The 22,120-nt window shown below is 32.6% G+C and overlaps 1 protein-coding gene across 2 annotated transcripts in view; it reads right to left on the bottom strand.

Moving 5' to 3' along the window:
• Positions 1-5,624: 5,624 nt before the first annotated feature.
• The window catches only part of LOC143046398 (uncharacterized), a 99,835-nt gene continuing 83,339 nt past the window's right edge, over positions 5,625-22,120 (bottom strand). For both annotated transcript variants that reach the window (XM_076219543.1, XM_076219542.1), the window contains 2 exons: positions 19,488-21,983; positions 5,625-7,466 (listed from right to left, as the gene is read on the bottom strand). In XM_076219543.1, coding sequence (XP_076075658.1) covers positions 7,456-7,466; positions 19,488-21,983 — 2,507 coding nt within the window. In that variant the 3' untranslated portion in view covers positions 5,625-7,455. The remainder of the gene's footprint in view (positions 7,467-19,487; positions 21,984-22,120) is intronic.

Below are 22,120 nucleotides of genomic sequence, written 5' to 3' on the forward strand. Positions count from 1 at the left end.
CTGTCCCTGGTGTGCAACATGTGTCTAAAGTACAGAGTCTAGTTGATGTTTCATAGCTTGATGAACAACACTGTTGATCACTAGAACATACACTGGCACATGCTGCTGTGGATGGCATCACATTCACCGATATTGTTGAGGTATTTAAAGTTATTTTTTTATTTGCCTGCATGGTAAACATTTGTCCATTTGTGTATACCATTGAGAAAGATGTAGATATAGATATATGTAAGATATATCCTATGTAAAATAAAGACATGTCGTCCTTTTTTCGAACTTATTTTATTTGTTCGAATGCTTTTTGAATATTCAATAAATAGTTTTTAGTTTGTAGACGGATTTTTTTCTCTCATAATTTTTACCCTAACTGGATTTGATTCTATTTATAAACAACATATATCACTTTAAAAATGTAAGTATAAATCCAAAAACACAAAAATATCCACCAATCACTTTGACATGTAAGAAATGAATAATGCCTGGCTCTTTCTGATTTTTATCAGCAAATGAAAAGGCATAAAACATGTAGTCACCTATCAGTAACTATTTCATAATTTATCTATTCGCCATTCAATTTTACGATGCCTTTAAAGGATGTTTGCTTTTCTGATTCAAAATAGCAAGCTTTTTAAAAGTCCGTTTAAATATTACAATGTTACATAAAGTTCAAATATGGGATTCGGAAACATGTTTGGAAAATCTAATATAAATCCGTCTCCCTATAAATCTCTAGATTTTTCATTTATTTAACAATGACATCCTTTTCCTTTCAAAATCTATGCTCTGCGTCGGGTTGTTGTCTCTTTGGCACATTAGTTCGTGGATTGTCATGAATTTTAGTGTTTGGAAGAAAAAAAGTCGAACAAATAAATTCAAGCCACCAGAAATGATGTTTTGAAAATGATTAACTGTTTTATATTGATTTATGAGACAGTGCAAACTAAGGTTTTCATTTTCACCTACTTTTTCGAATTTCATTAATGACAACATGCATTTAATATTTAATAACACAACTGCTTTCGGATATACTCTATGCATACAAATTGTCTCGATTAAATGATATTGCAAAGTAAACACTTTAGATGATGCGCAGGGGAATCAGAAGTGAATCTATTCATACAGAAAACTATGAAAATAATCGTAAAATCATGATGGTAGAGGAGGCTCGAGGGTATAAAATTTAAATTACAGTTTTTCCTTATAATTTGTTGATTGAAACCTCTTAAAAGAGGGACGAAAGATACCAAAGGGACAGTCAAACTCATAAATCTAAAACAAACTGACAACGCCATGGCTAAAAATTAAAAAGACAAACAGAAAAACAATAGTATTCATGACACAACATAGAAAACTAAAGAATAAACAACAACATATGGATGAAAAAAAAATGCAAAAAAATAGGGGTTCACCGACCATCTAAGCGAGTTACTGACTGCTAAAAAAATAGGGTTTTCTCTCATAAATCGTACAATTTTTACAAAGACTAATAGGGGAAATTGCACCTCCATTACCTTAATCTTAAAGTACGGAGAGAACTAAATTACAGATTTGTATTATACTTTCCATTCTAAGAGACTTGTTATTGAAGTACAAAAAAGCAAAAAAAAAAAATTGGGGGTCACCATCCTTTTAAGAGAGATAGATCACCAAAAGTGTGAAACCATGGCAACCAAAAATTGTAATTTTTGAAAAAAATCAACTTTTCTTTCGTTTTTTTTGGCTTTAACTATATAGAATTAAAATCTATTCATGATTAACAGTACACAAGATTGATATGCAGGCCAACCCCGAGTTTAGGTCATTTGATAAATTCGTAAGGTCAAAGGTTAAGGCTATAAGGTACATAAAAATGCTAAATTTATGTTGTTTTTGAAAGTTTTGATAAAACTTTAATGAGATCGTTAAGAGCTAAGTTAAATCTAAATTACAGATTTGTATTATACTTTCCATTCTAAGAGAGTTGGTATTGAAGTACAGAAAAATAAAAAAAAACCAATGGGGTCACCGACGTTTTATGAGAGATAGATCACCAAAAGTGTGAAACCATGGCAACCAAAAATGGTAATTTTTGAAAAAAAAATCCTTCTTCCATTTTTTTGCCTTAACTATATGGTATGCAAATCTGTTTATGGTTAACAGTACACATGATTGATATGCAGGCCAACGTCGAGTTTTAGGTCATTTGATAAATTCATAAGGTCAAAGGTGAAGGCTATGAGTTGGTAATGGAGTACAGTAAAAAAAAGAAAAAGTGGGGGTCACCGACCTTTAAAGAGAAAGAGATCCTTCCAAACACCGAATATACTAGTCCTATTGCCTATAGTATCTGAGGTATGGAATTAACCTTGTTCACTAATCCATGAAATATCGTTATCCTGTTACTGATAATAAGATAGAATTTAACATTTACAAAAAATCTTTACTTTTTTTAAGTAGTCACTGAACCATGAAAATGAGGTCAAGGACATATGACATATGACTGACGGAAACTTCGTAACGTGACACATTCATATACAAAGTATGAAGCATCCAGGACTTCCACCTCCTTAAATATAAAGCTTTTTTAGCTAACGCCGCCTCGCCAGATCACTATCGTTATGTCGAGCGCAGGCTTGACAAAAATTATTCCTCCACTTTCCAAATACCTACGGAAGTCAGTGAGTCCAGAGAGGCGTGTTAAATTTCGTACCCCCTAGGTATTGTCGGAAAGAAAAGGTATTTACCTTCAAAACTAATCCGATACATCTACATTAGACCACATAAGGTGGTGGGTAAAGAGAGGAGATAAGACAGCAAAAAGGGATGCTTGGCTGCGTGATAATATCAAAAGTAACATTGAACCCCGTGTGTTGGCATCATCCACCTATATATCTGACTCGGTACATGTGATCTAACTTCCATAACATACAACAGACAACAAGGGCAGGATCTAGCTTACCTTAGTTGTATTTTGTCCTCAATATCTACAACGTCGTTCTTTATTTGGCTTTAAAAAACAAATTATTCGAGCGTCACTGATGAGTCTTTTGTAGACGAAATATGCGTCTGACACAATACAAAATTTTATCCCTGGTATCTATGATGAGTTTATTTACATCCACTGGGTCGATGCCACTACTGGTGGATTTTTGATTCCCCGAGGGTATCACCAGCCCATTAGTCAGCACTTTTGTGTTGACAAGAGTTATGTATCATTGATATATTTATAAATTAACTGTTTACAAAACTATCAATTTTTTATATGGTGACGCTTTTCTATCTCGGTAATAAATTACCATAGCTGTTTTCGGCAAAACGTTTAGGAACTTTTTATCCTCAATGTTTTTCAACTTCATACCTCATTGGCCTTTAAATTGGAGCGTCACTGATAATTTTTTTGTAAACAAAACGTGTGTCTAACTCAAATACCAAATTTCTTTGAAGGAACCTTTGATTATATAAAAAAGAAGATGTGGTATGATTGCCAATGAGACAACTATCAACATAAGACCAAAATGACACAGACATTAATAACTATAGGTCACCGTACGGCCTTCAACAATGAGCAAAGCCCATACCGCATAGTCAGCTAGAAAAGGCCCCGATAAGACAATGTAAAACAATTCAAACGAGAAAACTAACGGCCTTATTTATGTAAAAAAAAATGAACGAAAAACAAATATGTAACACATAAACAAACGACAACCACTGAACTACAGGCTCCTGACTTGGGACAGGCACATACATAAATAATGTGGCGGGGTTAAACATGTTAGCGGGATCCCAACCCTCCCTCTAACCTGGGACAGTGGTATTTACATCGTATCATACCTCCGTAGAATATATGTTACCGATACAGCTTGTACAGAGAGATAGTAGATATAACATCTCACTTTGGAATCAATATAATAAAAAGACCCTGCAACTTTCATTGAACAGGACAGCGATCTTAAGTATCACATTGACAATATCAACTTTGAAGAACTCAATTTCATCTTGGACTTGTTACACAACCCCAGCAGATGAACTTGTTACAACACAAGCTCTATACTAAAATACAATTAAAATATGTATATGGACGACATACATCCAGATAGGCTTTTATCTAACATTTGGTTACAAAAATTAAAGGATCAAATGAGTAAGGACTGCTAGACAAGAAATCAGATTAACAGGCAACTATATTCTATTGTTTTTATGGTATGAGTGGGACCCTACACTCTACACTATTGCATACTGAATAGAAGAAACCTCATTGTATGATCGAGAATCTCAACTGTATAACATTTCATTTTTATTCAAAAATTTTAGTTGTATAGAAATCAAGCAAGTTTTACAAGATAAATACTTAGATTTGCGATTATATTTTACTTTGCTAAATATTTTAGTACACAGTTTTTTTTTTGAGCGGTTAGCTGAAGTATGCCTACGGGCTCTGTAATGAAGACCCATTGGTGGTCATCGGCTGTTTTCTGCACTTTGATCGGGTTATTGTCTCTTTGACACATTCCCTTTTACCATTCTCAATTTGTTTTACAACTATTGGACTATAGATATTGTATTTATATATACATTTAGCAAATATTGCATATATAAAAGAGAAGACTCCCAAATACACCGGCAGTCTGGTATGAGTGGAACCTCCACTCTTCACCATTACTTTTGGCTATCAAAATAGTTGATTTCACTCTCTCATAGCATTTTTACAAATTTAACAGAAACAACAATTTTGGTATGATAGGAAACCTCTTATCACCACCAGTACACTTATTTATAAGGCCCTTAGTCATCTTAAGTCTTCTGTTTACAGTTCAGTAAACACTAGTATAAACAGGAACTTACGTAAGATATTTGGTAAGAGTGGGAACCTCCACTCCGTACTATTCTAAACTCTTTCTTATTGTCTTCTTTAGCATTCTATTTACAGCCCAGTGAGCACTAACATAGCCAGGAACTTCACAGAAATAGCAACTTATTGCCTTCTCCATTATTTTGTCTGGCTCAACACCAGAAATCTTTATGTAATAGATATGGGAAGATTTGGTATGAGTACAAAAAAATATTTATGAAGGAGTACGACAACCACTGACGCTCATTGATTGAGCAATTACTCACGAGATCTTATCTAGTTAATTAGAACCAACTATTTGTCAAATTTGTGCTTACAGCGAACATAATAAATCACAGTATCAATCAATGAAAATGAAGTCAGAGTTGTTATGATGACATTACAGTGATTAATACATAAGAACTACTAACAACTACTGACAAATATAGTTAAAACATGAAATTTCTTACACATTGTACTTCAATACACATCTCTATGTGTCTTAGTTGTTCATGCCACTCAATAATGTCTCATTGATGTTGGCCTTACATCTCTTTTCATTCAGACAATTACTCATTAATTCTTAAAATTCAGAGAAGTTTACCATATTGATGGAAAGCTTACAGTGACTTCCGCACTGAACTGATTAAATCATCCAGTAAAGAATAACGTACAACTATTCAGGAACATATATGTCACCAAGGTCCAGAGCACTGTAAGATAAGAGGAAGCTAACTCATATGTACTCGAACCAAGAAACAGGAGGTCAGTCTATCAAAAGACTTAATGTTCTGAAAGACAAAGCTAAAACACAAGGAAGGTTTTCATAGTTTAATAATTAACGATAACAATTTAGATGAATGATAAAAATCAATTAGTAAACAATATCAGATAATAATAATTAAGGTACAAATTATAAAATCTAAATATCAAATCCAAAGGAAAACTATTTCTCTTTCTAATGTAAAAATAAAATATAGAATTAATACCAAAACTACTTAATCATAAAATGAACTTAATTTTAAAATCAAAATGTAAAAGTCTAAAAAATACAATAATTTTCAAATAAATTACCTAAGTAACTAGAGGCTCCCAAGAGCCTGTGTCGCTCACCTGATTCTAGTTTGGTTTTGGAAATCATGTAAAAATAGATTAAATCTAAATCATAACAGATACCCTAATGATAATTGAGGCCAAATTTGATTGAATGTTGTCTCGTAATTTAACCAAACGCAGAAGACTTTTGTAAAGTTTACAAAATGTAGAAAATGACTTTATAAGGACAATGACGAATCAGCTACAAGGTATAAACAACACTTGTTCATCACATCAAAAGAAACATTCATACAATTTTGGTTTCAATCTATTAAGCGGTTTTCTAAAAGAAGACATTTGTATATTTTTCACATAGGCTTCTATCTTAAACGAAATTCCCATTGGCAGCCATCTTGGTTGATGGATTTGCTACAAAGTGAACACCATTGGTCAGCACCTCACATGGAACAGTCATACCATGTTTGGTTTCATTCCATTTAGCGGTTTTTCAAAAGAAGACTTTTGCATGTATTTTACATAGGATTCTTGTTAAACTAAGTTCCCCTCTGGCAGCCATCTTGAATGATTGATTGGTTACAAAGTAACAACACTTGGCCTGCACCTGATTTGGAACATTCATTCCATTTAGTTGTTATCTAAAAGAAGACCATTTTATGCATTGTCCACAGGGTCCTGTGTTAAACATGTCCCCCGCTGATGGCCATCTTGGATGATGGATCACCTACAAAGTTACAATACTTTGTCAGCACCTCATATGGAAAATTCATGCAATTTTTATTTCATTCCATATCGAGGTTCTTTAAAAGAAGACATTTGTATGTAAAGCCCAAAAGGGCCATATGTTAAACTAAGTACCTTTTTATGGATATCTTGGATGATGGATCGGCTACAAAAAAATACAACACTTGGTCAGCACCACATTAGGAACATGTTTGGTTTCATTCCATTCAGAAGTTCTCTAAAAGAAGACATTTGTATGTATTGTCAAAAGGGTCCTATGTTAAACGACAGTCCCCTGCTGGAGACCATCTTGGATGATGGATCTGCTACAAAGTAACAACATTTAGTCAGTACCTTATAACGAACATTCATGCCAAATTTTGTTTCATTCCACTGAGTCACTGATTCAAACTGTGACGGACGCCAAGTGAAAAGAAAAGCTCACTTGCGGGCCAAATGAGCTAAAAATGAGAAAGAGATAAATTCTGTCTCAACACTACACAGTCAGCTGGTAGACTGATGGACAGTCTTGTAGGTTCATTATAAAGACATAAGCAGTGAGAGGTTATGGTTGCGGAACACTGACTGCTTTTGACGAAGTAATATTGAATTTACAATATTTTATGAGAAAGTAACCAAAATCCGAAAGTACTCGTTTGAATAATCATGATTAAAGTTATCTCAAACGAGCATCATGTTATTATAATGTTAAGCATCTAAAGTTTTTGTTTTTGTTTATTACAAATCCATAATGCATAATCTTATGAATACAAAATATATCATTGAATGATTGTTAATCCATAACTCTAGCTTCTAATTGTTGTGTTGCATTAGCTTTACAGTCATCACCTTAAATAACAATCCACACAGAATCATAAAGTACCTGAAAAATAAGAAAGTTGATAGAGCAATGTTTATTTCTTTCCGAATTGTCAGGCGTTTCCTTTGTTAATCAAAACTTTGTCATGACAGGTTTTGGGTGATTTAGTATTTGTCTTTCAGAATCAATTAACACTATCTACCTTGCAGTGCATGTTTGTTTACCTTTTCTTTTTCAAAACTGATTTCCCTTTCATTTGTGCTGTGTGTTTGAAGAAGTTCTAATGAGATTTCTTTTAGTTGAGGTAAATGCATAAGAAAGGCAATTCAGAGAAGGGAACGGGAAAACAATAATTCAATAGCAGTACATTTCTTAAGATTTCTATAAGATGAGAATTTTCTTTAACGAGAGACTACATGTCCACTTGTTCTTTAGTAAAACTTAGCAATACAAGTATAAATGAGATGATCTCCTGGGCGCAGCTTGATACGACCACCTAGGTCGAACCCTGAAAAGTTGGGGCAATTATGGACACTACATTCAATATCATTCAAGCTTGATACAGCTCTGGATTTTGATTGTGATTAAGGGCGTATTTGTTACAGAAAAAACTGGTTTTTATTAGTTTTAGGTTTTGGTTTAAAACTGGTTTTGATTGGTTTTGGTTTAGGTTTCAAAATTTGTTTGGGTTAATATATTTTTCAACAAATGTAAAGTTTATCTGAAATTTAAATGATGTCAAAACTACTTGGGCCTGTTTTATTGGTCTCTTCTACACATTTCCAGGATGTCTTTTAGTGAAGAATCCCCCCAAAAAAAGAATCTGGACCTCTTCTGGAGATATTCTACGGAAGATCAATGAATACAAATTCAATTTGCCTTCAAATACAGCAGATTTTTATTATGTTTGATGACATAAATTAAGTTTTCAATAATTGTTTAGAAAATTAAGATACGTCCAGTAGAGAACCAGGATTAACCCCCACTATATGTTTTTTAAGAATAATCTTAAACTGCACAAGAAATTGTCAATGTTTGTCTAGTATATATACAGGAAAAAAAATCTGAGACAAGTGCCTGTGAATATGACTGATCAAAAAGGACATCTTAGTCAATCCACATTTTGTTTTAAAGTAACCGAAGTGGACTTTTTTTGTATAAAACAAAGATATCAGAAAGTTCTCAAAATCCTTTTTCTCTGGTAGTCCTAGAAAAAAATCTTCTGGTCCTAACTATTTTTTCTAATGCAAAATTTTGATGGTCAAAACCTTTGGACTTCCACTTTTCAAAAACTTTCATTGTATATGGATCTATATGTAAGGATACATCGTATAGCAGACGTTTCTTAAGATTTTTTTTAAATAAATCAGTTGGTTGTGTACTGATTGATACTTCAGTCTGGAAGAACAAGATTTATTTCAGAACTAGTTGCAACTAGCTTTGAACAAACTTCCATTAATTGCAAATACTCTTAGTTTGATGCTTCGAGTCTATTGTCTTAATGATTTCGCCGTTTTTTTTTTGTGTGTGTCTCGTACCGATCGTTTGAGTTAATCTAATTGCAACTGATTTGCACAGGTTGCTCTTATATTGTACTGCCACACTACTGTTTCAGCTCCGGGAAGGATTGAGCGATCACAAACAAGTTGTACTGTTACACCACTGTCCCAGGTTAAGGGATTGTTGTTATCCCGCTAACATATTTAACCCTGCCACATTCTGTATGTACGTGTCTGTCCCAAGTCAAGAGCCTGCAAGTCAGTGGTTGTCGTTTGTTGCCGTCTAATTTTTTTTTTGTTCACTTTTTTTTTGTACATTAATTAGGCCGTTAGTTTTCTCCTTTGAATGGTTTTACATAAATTTTGTAATTTCGGGACCTTTTATAGCTGACTATGTAGTATGGGCTTTGTTTATTGTTGAGGGCTGTATGGTGACCTATGGCTGTTAATTTTTGTGTGTCATTTTGTCTCTATTAAGAGTGTCTCATTGGTAATCATACCATATCTTCGTTTTTATATCAACCCCTGCCATATTCTTTATGAACCTGTTTAGTGGTTGTCATTAGTACATGTCTCAACTCATATTTAATTTTTTATAAATTGTTTTGTTTTGTATAGTTAGACCTATAGTTTTTTTGTTTGATTTTTTTCACACTTTTCATGGCCTTCTATAAACGGCTTTACAGTATTGGGTTGTGTCATTGTAGAAGGCCTTAATGTTGCCTATAATTGCTTACATCCACTTCATATTTGGACACTAGCCTAATCACGAGTGTTAAACACCAACCAATGAAACAAATCCCTTGAATGACAAATAGTTGCTCCTTAACTGTTATTGTCCGTGTAGTTCTTGTATTTATCCAGCTTATCGTCCTACAGGGATGTCCTACTAAGACTGACATACCATAAAAGCGTTTATAACACAGCTCACATTCTTATATATCTACATTCATAAATTTATAATAAATAATTGTTATTTAGACTAAACGACTCCATGCATGTTTGTTTTGTGCCGCTGCCGTCTAAACCACCTTTTTTGTTTTGTTTAAAAAAGGTGGAAGAGAACCAGAAGATGCAAAACAATAGAAATGGACCTCCTCTGGCTCACGACCAAAGAAGAACAAAATACGCTCCTGATTTCTGCTCTTGAAATAAAATTAATGGCATGAATGAGTACATTGAAGAGTGGGTTTAGGGAGATGGAAGAAATAAATAACTTTTTTTTTGGTGTACATAATACTCGAAACTGCAAAGAAAAAGAGGTCACGTGTTGCTTAGAATTTAGACATAAAAATCAAACTTAACCAGTCTCTTAATTAATTATTGGTAAGATACTGAGAGACGCACCTAGTCAAATTATAATAATCTCTGTTAAATGAGATGTTCACACTGTATACCAATATCAATGAATTATCAATGGTGGTTCACTATACCTAATCACAATTAAGTTCAACATGGTACCTGTCAAATGTTTCAGTGTTCATACCCTGAATTCGAAAATGGAGCCATTTATTTTCTAATTTCATAGTGAGTTGTGCTCATCTTAATGCAACAACATATATACCAAATATCATAATCACTGTCAACGTATATTTGTTCCACCTAACAGAAGTTCCAATGGAAACTTTGTTATAAACATTGTCATAATATCTGTTCCTGTTGGAACAAATATTCTATACCATTTATTCCGTTAGGAACATATACTGTAATATTTATTCCTGTGGAAATAATATTCCAGAATATCTGTTCCTTTTGGGACTTATATTATGAAGGAACTTCTATTCCGTGACAAACACTACTAACAATTTCATAAGCTCTTGTTCTCATTGGCTATTTCAATTTATTTCACAATTATGAATTCTAGTAATATTTACATTTTTTTTTATTGGATTGTTATCTCATAAACATTAAGTGTCATCTCAGTATTTTCCAATTTACAACAAATAAAAATTTAAGACGTTTTTTAATTGCCAATGTATACAAGAAGATATCTGTCAGACTGAATAAATAGCAATAACAGTAACAAATAAATTACCCCCCAAAAAATGCAGTGTTTAGAATTAACATTATCTATATTAAAAACTATGTGAGGTTAAAAAACAACACAAAAAGTTTATACTACTAGTACATTAGTATTGAAGATCCACTAAAAAAATCAATTTGACCATACAATCTGCATAACATTTTTCGCGACCACTACACTGCATCAACATTGCCGCCATTTTTAACCCTATAAAACCAAAACCATAAACCACCCTTGGACATGGTTTGAATAGTTTCTGGAACCCAGTTTTGGTTTGAGAATAACAAACGTCAAACCAGTTTAGGTTCGAAACTAGTTTCAAACTGGTTCTCATTAACAAATGGAAAGTTTATCAAACCAAAACTGGTTTTGCACTAACAAATACGCCTGCAGCTTCTTCTTAGTATACATGGTATAAGCCTCCTTTAATTAGGAGCCCCTCCAAATATTTCCCTTAACTTTAAAATTTAAAATGATAAAACAAAAATGTTCTATTTCCAACATATGTACAGCACATAATAAACAAATAAACAATAAAAGTGGCATGCACGGCATCTTTACATGGACCTTTTAATTACAAATTAATCTACCATATACAAGTAGTTTTATTTATAGTTAAAAATATGTTTCATTTTAATTTGCTTTTTAATATGCATAAAAGATACATTAAAAAGAGGTTTCTGACACAGAATGAATTTGGTCGAAAAACTAAACTTTGCTGATATTCGTAAGAAGCATTTCAATGTCAAGAATATGTATGATTTATTCAAGAATATGTATGATTTATTTAATAATGTTCCATTTACAAATATTGTTGCATTTTTAAAAGAAATTGGAATTTATTATAGAATATAAAAATGTTATAATACTTAAGGTAACACGATACCGAATGACGTTACGCCATGAGTTATCGTTCCTGACGTTATCGAATAACGTTCACATGTATATCAGCCAATGCAGCGGGTTTTGTGTGACATTTTTAACGGTAACTTTTCCTAGATGCAGAGTGCCGAGAGTTTTGATGCAATACGTAGTGGTTTTTTGACATAGATGGTTTTATCGTTTTCCGGCAATCATTCTGCTCTTTGTTAATCTTTAAAAAGTATTACTTTACTTTTTAAATATTCTGTTTCTTTGATATTAAAGCATCTGCACGCTTTATCTATATATGTTATTATGCATAACAGACACAGTTTTATCACTTTATTTTTATTCTTGGTATAGATATAGGAAGATGTGGTGTGAGTGCCAATGAGACAACTCTCGATCCAAATAACAACTTATAAAAGTAAACCTTGGTTTATTTTTGCAATAGTACTTATTCATGATTCACACCGTATCCCCATGAAAGTTTGTTTTTAAAGTAGAAATCTAATTTATATATAGAAGTTTAGGATGATGTGTGAAAAAAACGGGGAATTTTACAACTATTAATTTGTTTTAAAATGGCCTCATAAAAAACACCGCTCGGACAAAATTGAAATTTATTTGGATGAGAATACGGATAAAATTAGGGGAAAAGCACAATACAAGCAGACGTTGAAAATCATACAGAAAATAGGTTGTTTGTATGGAATGTAAAAAAGTGGTTATTTAGCCGAATAACTTTTCCTGTGTTCCATGTGTAAAACAGTCTCTGCAATTCACTGGTCTGTACAGAGTAAATTCGATATAGTTTTGGAAATATTTTAAAATACAGTGCCAGCTTTTTAATCGTATAAACCAGGTCTACTCAGGACTGACAGCAACATCGGAATGAAGCATTAGAAAGTTAGCGAAGGCTGAGAAATACATGGGCACTTGATTCGGCAGAAATAAAATAACAAAATTCAGGTTCCGTTACAGTCTGAATAAAGCCAGCCCCGAGTATCCACTTGCGTCTACAAACGCAAGTTGATAGTTGGGGCTGGCTGTAGTCAGATCAATTCCGTGTTCCCTGATTCCGTTATAATTTTTTTCTCGAAATTTACATGCAAACGACTGAGTTTTTATTATTCAAACGGCAAGAGACTGTAAAAAAAAAGCTAGATCTTGAGATCATTTAGATTTTATATTCGTGTTAATTTACGCTTGCATGGGTATTCGGTGTCTTTTTAGTTTTGAGTTGGAAATAATGTACATGTACAAGTTGGGAGACAAAACTACTGAAAGAAAATTGACAAAGTTACCTCTTAGGGCTCTGAGGGCCATATTGCTCGCATACTAGGCGTCGGAAAAGGCCCGGAAAGTTTCTCTCTTAAAATTAGTTTTTAGAACAAGTATAAAAGTATATATATATACATGTATAGCGTCAGTTAAATTTTCCCGACCATCATCGAGGATGCCCTGCCTCTATTGCAAAACCTATCTATTGTATTTATTGTTAACTTGTTCTCGTCCTGAACATGCATGAAATATTTTCCAATGGACGTTAACCAACCAATAATCAAAGCAATCAATCCTACAATTAATCTCGTCACTGTGAACTTTAGTTGTTAAAATTTAAATCATTGCCTCTATTTTTTTCAAAAAATTCCACAAAGTTTAAACGCAGACCGCGAGTAAGACCAAAATTGAACAGTTACGCAAAACTAGATATCTACGTTACCGCTTGCTCATTATGGAAGTGGGGTAACATGAGACTTTATTTGTAAAAGTACAAGTACAAATAAAAAAAAAAAAATTGTGTACATGTACATGTTATTTGTACAAAAGTTGACTGATTGAATGATAAATGGAGATATGTGATATGCAATTTATAAGATTAAAGTTTTTTTTTTGCCTTTGAGCAATTCACTATGCTGTTGAATATTAATCCTCTCAAAAAAATGTTTGAAGAAATTTTCTTTTTATTTATGAAATCTGAAATGAGAAAAATTTAACCCCCCCCCCTTTTTTTTCACATCCCCGTTTCCCTTTTTCCAAAACTGATATCAATTCAAATTTCTAATGGAGTTTGCAACAATAACTACTCTTTTAAATACATCATAAAATATTAAAATGTAAAATAAAGTGCTTGTTATCACTGAATGGTAAAGATTGGTTGGTAATAAAAGTGAATATACATTGTTTATTGTATAAAACAATAAAAAAAACTTCATCAGCAACATTTTATATTGGCAAATTTCCAATGAAGTTATTTACATAAAGTTATTGGCAAATAAAAATAGAAAATGACATCATAGTCATGTCTTTCAAATGTCCAACATACATTATCTAAAAACATTTTAGATAAGATAAGGAAAAAAAGCTTCATCAGCAACATTTTATATTGGCAAATTTCCAATGAAGTTATTGGCAAATAAAAATAGAAAATGACATCATAGTCATGTCTGGCAAATTTCCAACATATGTTATCAACTACTATTCTATACAAAGAAAGATAACTCCAATTGAAAATTAATTGCTATTGCACAATATTGTGCAATTAGATATTTCTTGCTATTGTGCAATACTGTGCAATTGAAAATTTCTTGCTATTGCACAATACTTGATATCGAATCCTGATTTGGACCAACTTGAAAACTAGTCCATAATCAAAAATCAAAGTACATATTTAGATAAAGCATATCAAATAAGCCCAAGAATTTAATTTTTGTTAAAATCAAACTTAGTTTAATTTTGGACCCTTTGGACCTTAATGTAGACCAATTTGGAAACTGGACCAAAAATTAAGAATCTACATACACAGTTAGATTTGGCATATCAAAGAACCCATTTATTCAATTTTTGATGAAATCAAACAAAGTTTAATTTTGGACCCCCATTTGGACCAACTTGAAAACTAGGCCAATAATTAAAAATCTAAGTACATTTTTAAATTCAGCATATCAAAGAACCCCAAGGATTCAATTTTTGTTAAAATCAAACTAAGTTTAATTTTGGACCCTTTGGACCTTAATGTAGACCAATTTGAAAACGGGACCAAAAATTAAGAATCTACATACATAGTTAGATTCGGCATATCAAAGAACCCCAATTATTCAATTTTTGATGAAATCACACAAAGTTCAATTTTGGACCCTTTGGGCCCCTTATTCCTAAACTGTTAGGACCAAAACTCCCAAAATCAAACCCAACCTTACTTTTATGGTCATAAACCTTGTGTTTAAATTTCATAGATTTCTATTTACTTATACTAAAGTTATGGTGCAAAAACCAAGAATAATGCTTATTTGGGCCCTTTTTTGGCACCTAATTCATAAACTGCTGTGACCTCAACTCCAAAAATCAATCCCAACCTTCCTTTTGTGGTCATAAACCTTGTGGTAAAATTTCATTGATTTCTATTTACTTATACTAAAGTTATTGTGCGAAAACCAAGAATAATGCTTATTTGGGCCCTTTTTTGGCCCTTATTTCCTAAACTGTTGGAACCAAAACTCCCAAAATCAATCCCAACCTTCATTTTGTGGTCATAAACCTTGTGTCAAAATTTCATAGATTTCTATTCACTTAAACTAAAGTTATAGTGCGAAAACCAAGAAAATGCTGATTTGGGCCCTTTTTGGCCCCTAATTCCTAAAATGTTGGGACCAAAACTCCCAAAATCAATCCCAACCTTTCTTTTTGTGGTCATAAACCTTGTGTTAAAATTCTATTCACTTTTACTGAAGTTAGAGTGCGAAAACTAAAAGTATTCGGACGACGACACGACGACGACGACGTCAACGTGATAGCAATATACGACCAAAAAATTAAAATTTTTGCGGTCGTATAAAAAGGTAAGCCGAAAAAAAGGCATTTCCCCTATATACCTAAGTAAAATTGTCGCCAAAATTGATGTTTTCCTATGAAAATTACAAAAAAACAAAAATGGTGACCCCCATTTTTTATTACATATTCCGATGTAACTCGATTCAAAGTACAAGTATGCCAAAAGTTTTGGAAATCGGGAGACATGCCATTCGGTATCGTGTTACCTTAAGTCGTTTTTAATTTTGATCACGTTATCTTACTGTTGATTTTTATTTGTAAATAATCAATTTGCTTTAGTCTAGAATTTTAGTATATTGAAGGACTTTTTGTCTTATTTTAAAAATATGCTTTAAATTGTGAAAATATTCGAATTAGCTCTCGCCGCGATATAGCCTTTTTGTGCTAATGCGGCGTAAAGCAACAAACAATCAATCAATCAAATCGCGGCCCAAAATCTGAATACATTGTTAGATTCAGCATATCAAAGAACCACATATATTCAATTATTGTTGAAATCAAACAAAGTTTAATTTTGAATCCCGATTTAGACCAAATGAAAACTTGGCCAGAAATCAAAAATCTAAATACATGCTTAGATTCAGCAGGGACTTTCTATACTGACTAATTTGTATAGATATCGTTAAGTGACCAGCATATCAAAGAACCCCAATAATTCAATTTTAAGGATATCAAACAAAGTTTAATTTTCGACCCTTTTGACCTCAATGTGGACCAGTTTAATAACAGGGCCCAAAATTCAAATATCTAAATTCACGGTTAGATTCAGCATATCAAAGAACTCCATACATTCATTTTTTTATAAAATCAAACAAAACAAATTTAATTTTGGACCTTTTGGACCTCAATGTGAACCAATTTAAAAACAGGACCCAAAATCCAAAAACTAAATACCGGGTTAGATTCAGCATATTAAAGAACCCCAAGAGTTCAATTTTTGTTAAAATCAAACTAAGTCTAATTTTGGACCAGTTGGACCTTAATGTAGGCCAGTTTTGAAAACAGGACCGAAAATTAAAACAAAATCTAAATATACTGTTAGATTCGGCATATCAAAGAAACCCAATAATATTGAGAATCGAAATGGGGAATGTGTCAAAGAGACAACAACCCGACCATAGAAAAAACAACAACAGAAGGTCACCAACAGGTCTTCAATGTAGCGAGAAATTCCCCCACCCGGAGGCGTCCTTCAGCTGGCCCCTAAACAAATAAATAGTGTTTCAGTGATAATGAACGCCATACTAATTTCCAAATTGTACACAAGAAGCTAAAATTAAAATAATACAAGACTAACAAAGGCCAGAGGCTCCTGACTTGGGACAGGCGCAAAATTACGGCGGGGTTAAACATGTTTATGAGATCTCAACCCTCCCCCTATACCTCTAGCCAATGTAGAAAAGTAAACACATAACAATACGCACATTTAAAATTCAGTTAAAGAGATGTCCATAAATCATTTTTTGATGAAATCAAACAAAGTTTAATTTTGGACCCTTTGGACCTCAATGTGGACCTATAAGAAAACGGGGCCAAAAATACAAAACTTAATACACGATGAATTCAGCATATTACAGAACTCCAAGGACAATAATGCAGACCAATTTGAAAACGGGACCAACAATTAAAAATATAATTACACAGTTAGATTCGGCATATCAAAGAACCCCAATAATTCAATTTTTGATAAAATCAAACAAAGTTTAATTTTGGACCCTTTGGACCTCAATGTGGACCTATTTGAAAACGGGGTCCAAAACCAAAAATCTAAAGCACTGTTGGATTGGCCATTTCAAAAAACACCAGAATTAAATTCTTGATGAAATCAAACAAAGTTCAAATTTTGACCCCAATTTAGACCAATTTGAATACTGTGCCCAAAATCAAAAATCTAAATACACCCTTAGATTCAGCATATCAAAGAACCCCAACCAGTCATTTTTTTTAGAACCAGCAATATTAATTTTGGACCCTTGGGACCTCAATGGGGACCAATTTGAAGACAGGCCCGAAAATTAAAAATCTTAATACATTATTAGATTCAGCATATCAAAGAACACCAATAATTAAGTTTAATTTTGGTGCCTTTGAATCTTAATATGGACCAATTGAAAAACATACCCCAAATCCAAATTATAAATACCAGATTAAAGAATCCCAATGTAAGAATTCAAGAATTTGAATTAAACCCCATTGAAATTGCTAAAGCAATAAGGAATGTATACTAAGTATTACAAAAGAATTATTTTTGGCCCTTTTTAACTTAACCATTAAGGTCATAACCCCAAACTTTATTTTATGATATAACATCTTGTGGCAGAATTCAATAGCAATTAATAGAGTTATACTCAAGTTTTTGTCCAGAAACCAAAAAATCCCTTTTAGACCCCTATTTATTAGACAGTTTGACCCCCTACATATAAATTAAAACTTTCATTATGAAGTACGGAACCTTGTGGTAAAATTTTATAGAGATCCATACTCTTATACGCAAATAATTGTCCTGAAACATGAAAAATTTGTCTGCGAACCAAAATGTTTTCAGACGCAGACAACACAGTCACATAATACGAACGCAATTTTAAATTTAAATTCATCTTTTTTCCCCAAAAAAATCTGGAAACCCTTCCCAATTTTTTTAATAATAAAAGTATAAATATCATTTGAATAAACTTGAAATTTCTGAAAATTGGTTTCATTTAAATTGAGGTATATTGTCTCAGGAAACCTTACCTCACTTTTATTTTAACAGGGATGAACTACATTGAGGCAAATGCCTCGTGTAGGAAATTTCAAAACCCAACGATTGTCTCCATTTCAAATTGTGTTCACAGCGAGTGCCTTGCAAGAAGCAAGTTCTGTTTTCCCTCAGACGTAGCCCTGATTTTTCGGGATCAATGTTTCTTATTTATTTGTGTTTTGTTCATTGATTGCCCTTCTGTATTCTGTTAGTGTTGCATTTCTTTTGTAATCTAGTAATTTTGTTATGAACTTGATCATGAGTTTTAAAAAAAACTGCAGCCACAGACTTAACTATTTAAATTCCATTTTTGCTTTATCATGTACATTGGTATTTTGATGTTGTCTCTAGAAACTTAAGTCTTACAATGAATTTATACATTTTGATTTGAGACCAAAATATAGTTTCAAAAAATTATTAAAACAAAATTTGCATTTGCAGATTATGAAAGGGTCTTCGGAACACCCAGAAAGCATGATTTTGCATCATTTGTTCCATAGCTTCTTAGGCTTTCAGTGGCTCCAAAACCCTTCAAAAATATTTTGCCTTGCTCCGCTCGTCAAAAATACATTTGTCAATACTTTTAAAAGAGGCTAGTTACAACCAAACTTTAATACAGTGTTTGTATACAATACATGTATATGCAGTTGGGAATATACACGATTCATTTCTGCAGAGGATGATGATTAATTCTGATTAAATGGTACATAACGACTTGACTATACATGTATTATTTATGATAAACAAATCATTTAAAAATTGTTTGTTTTCGAATACCATAGATATAGTCGTGAAAATGAATAATCAGTCCCTTGCTTTAATGAAAATGAAAAATCTTGCTTCAATATCAAAGAAAATGAATAATCTGTCCTCTTAGTTTACAAAAATAAATAACCGATCAAAAACAAATCCTCCTGCGTTTATCTGTGGTTTAAAAACTTTTGAATTGATTGATTGTTGTATGCTTAACATCCAGAGGTAAATATTTCATGCATTTTTAGGAAGATAACTTTTAAGTACAGTGGTAAAACAACAATATGAACATATATACTGATGAAGACAGTTTTAGTAATTTGTAGGAGTTATAAAGGTTTTCTAAAGTAATTTAAACTTCTAATGTTATGTACCTGTTTTGTTCCTAGAATGTTCATTTAAAACATTAACTATATCACCATGACCTCTTTCAGAAGCAATTATGACAGCTGACTTGCCTTCCTTGTCACATTTATTATAATCTGCTCCTTTGTCTAACAACATCCTTACTATTTCTGTATGTCCCTCACTACAAGCACTCATTACAGGTGACCAACCATCATTGTCACATTTATTATAATCTGCTCCTATGTCTAACAACATCCTTACTATTTCTGTATGTCCCTCACTACAAGCACTCTTTACAGGTGACAAACCTTCATTGTTACATGTATTATAATCAGCTCCTATGTCTAACAACATCCTTACTATTTCTGTATGTCCATATCTACAAGCACTCATTACAGGTGACCAACCATAATTGTCACATTTATTATAATCTGCTCCTTTGTCTAACAACATCCTTACTATTTCTGTATGTCCATATCTACAAGCACTCATTACAGGTGACCAACCATTATTGTCACATTTATTATAATCTGCTCCAATGTCTAACAACATCCTTACTATTTCTGTATGTCCTTCATAACAAGCACTCATTACAGGTGACCAACCATAATTGTCACATTTATTATAATCTGCTCCTTTGTCTAACAACATCCTTACTATTTCTGTATGTCCATATCTACAAGCACTCATTACAGGTGACCAACCATTATTGTCACATTTATTATAATCTGCTCCAATGTCTAACAACATCCTTACTATTTCTGTATGTTCCTTATAACAAGCACTCATTACAGGTGACACACCTTCATTGTTACATTTATTATAATCTGCTCCTATGTCTAACAACATCCTTACTATTTCTGTATGTCCTTCATAACAAGCACTCTTTACAGGTGACAAACCTTTATTGTCACATTTATTATAATCTGCTCCTTTGTCTAACAACATCCTTTCTATTTCTGTATGTCCCTCACTACAAGCAATAATTACAGGTGACACACCTTTATTGTCACCTTTATTATAATCTGCTCCTTTGTCTAACAACATCCTTACTATTTCTGTATGTCCATATCTACAAGCACTCATTACAGGTGACCAACCATTATTGTCACATTTATTATAATCTGCTCCTATGTCTAACAACATCCTTACTATTTCTGCCCAACCTTTATCAGCAGCTATATATAATGGTGATGTCTCATCATTCCTGCACTGATTAACATCAACACCATTATTAATACACCAATTAATCATAGCAATGTCCCCATCAAAACATGACAGAAACAGAGCAGTATCATTGTTATCTACATCACAGGTGAGTGCTAGTTGTTTCTGATAAGATACATCCAGTTTATTCAAAACACATAGAAATCTCTGTCTGAAGTGAGGAATGTTCATATTTATGTTACAAAACACATCATTTACTTTGCCTTTTGACCAGTCATCAATCATTCTTTCCATGTACATGTCATGATACTTAGGAGGTACAATTGTTATAAACGGATCAACATTGTTTTGTTTATCTATCAAAAATCTTTCCCTGATCAAACAAATATGTGCATTCTTTATCAAGCAGCTGATTATTTTCTGTCCAAAGTAGAACACCAGAAAGTCGAATATTTTATCATGTATAGTTTTGTATTTGTTTTGTTCCTTTTTTAGAAATGTATGTGTAAGTGAGTTTAGTTCATCCTGTAAAGTAAGCCGTGATGTCCCTCTATCCAGTTTACATGCCTCACACGTGTTCTCAATAATAGATCTTGTTTCTTTGTTCATATCCTCTGTTAATATCTCTTCATTCAAATTGTTGTTAAATATGACACATAGAGCCAAAGCACAGTATTTACTAGAAAATCCTTTTTTCTGTAGTTTGTCAATCTCTGCTTCATAAACTATAAATGGGTTCTGGAAAAAATCTTTGATATTAAGTGCAGGATTTTCATGATACAATTTACATAAAAGAGGGAAACAATCATATAAATCATAATAATCTATAATCTCAGGAGCTTTACTTTTCAGATATATCCCAGCTATTGACTCCTTTTCAGCTTTTGTCAAGCACAAGTTATCTGATAAAATGTTGCAAACACATGATTTAAAAACTGATAAAGATTCAAATTTGTCATCCTGATACACTTGTAATCGACACGCAGCTATTATCTTAGCATGTGTATTCGAAAGGATATTTTTTACTCGCTCCATGACTGGTTCCCAAAGTTTAATGTCGGTCTGGTTTAAAGAATAGTTTCCGCATAAATCATCAATAACAAACAATGTTTTCTGGTTTGGATTATAAAACTTAACAATGTCACCTGGATCTGTAACTGGTAGTACATCGTACCCTTCGTTTGTCATTTGTAAAGACACATGTCGGAGTATTGTCGTCTTACCAACACCAGAACTAGCAGCAATAGTCACACAACTGTTCTCCTTTATACATTTCAGTACATGTTTTGTAGCTTCTGTTGTTATAAACATCTGGTCATTATCCTTCCACTCCATAAGAATCTGACTGATTTGTGCTGAAATATAAATAAATTAATTACTTTCCTTATTCAGATTAGTCTGCAGTTCTAATATAGGATTTCGCTATATTTTTTTATAAATGAAGTTTATCATATAATGATATACTTAACAGAAAAATGAAATAGAAAAATGG

The sequence above is a fragment of the Mytilus galloprovincialis genome, chromosome 9 (genome assembly GCF_965363235.1).
Source record: "Mytilus galloprovincialis chromosome 9, xbMytGall1.hap1.1, whole genome shotgun sequence".
NCBI classification, from domain to species: Eukaryota; Metazoa; Mollusca; class Bivalvia; order Mytilida; family Mytilidae; genus Mytilus; species Mytilus galloprovincialis.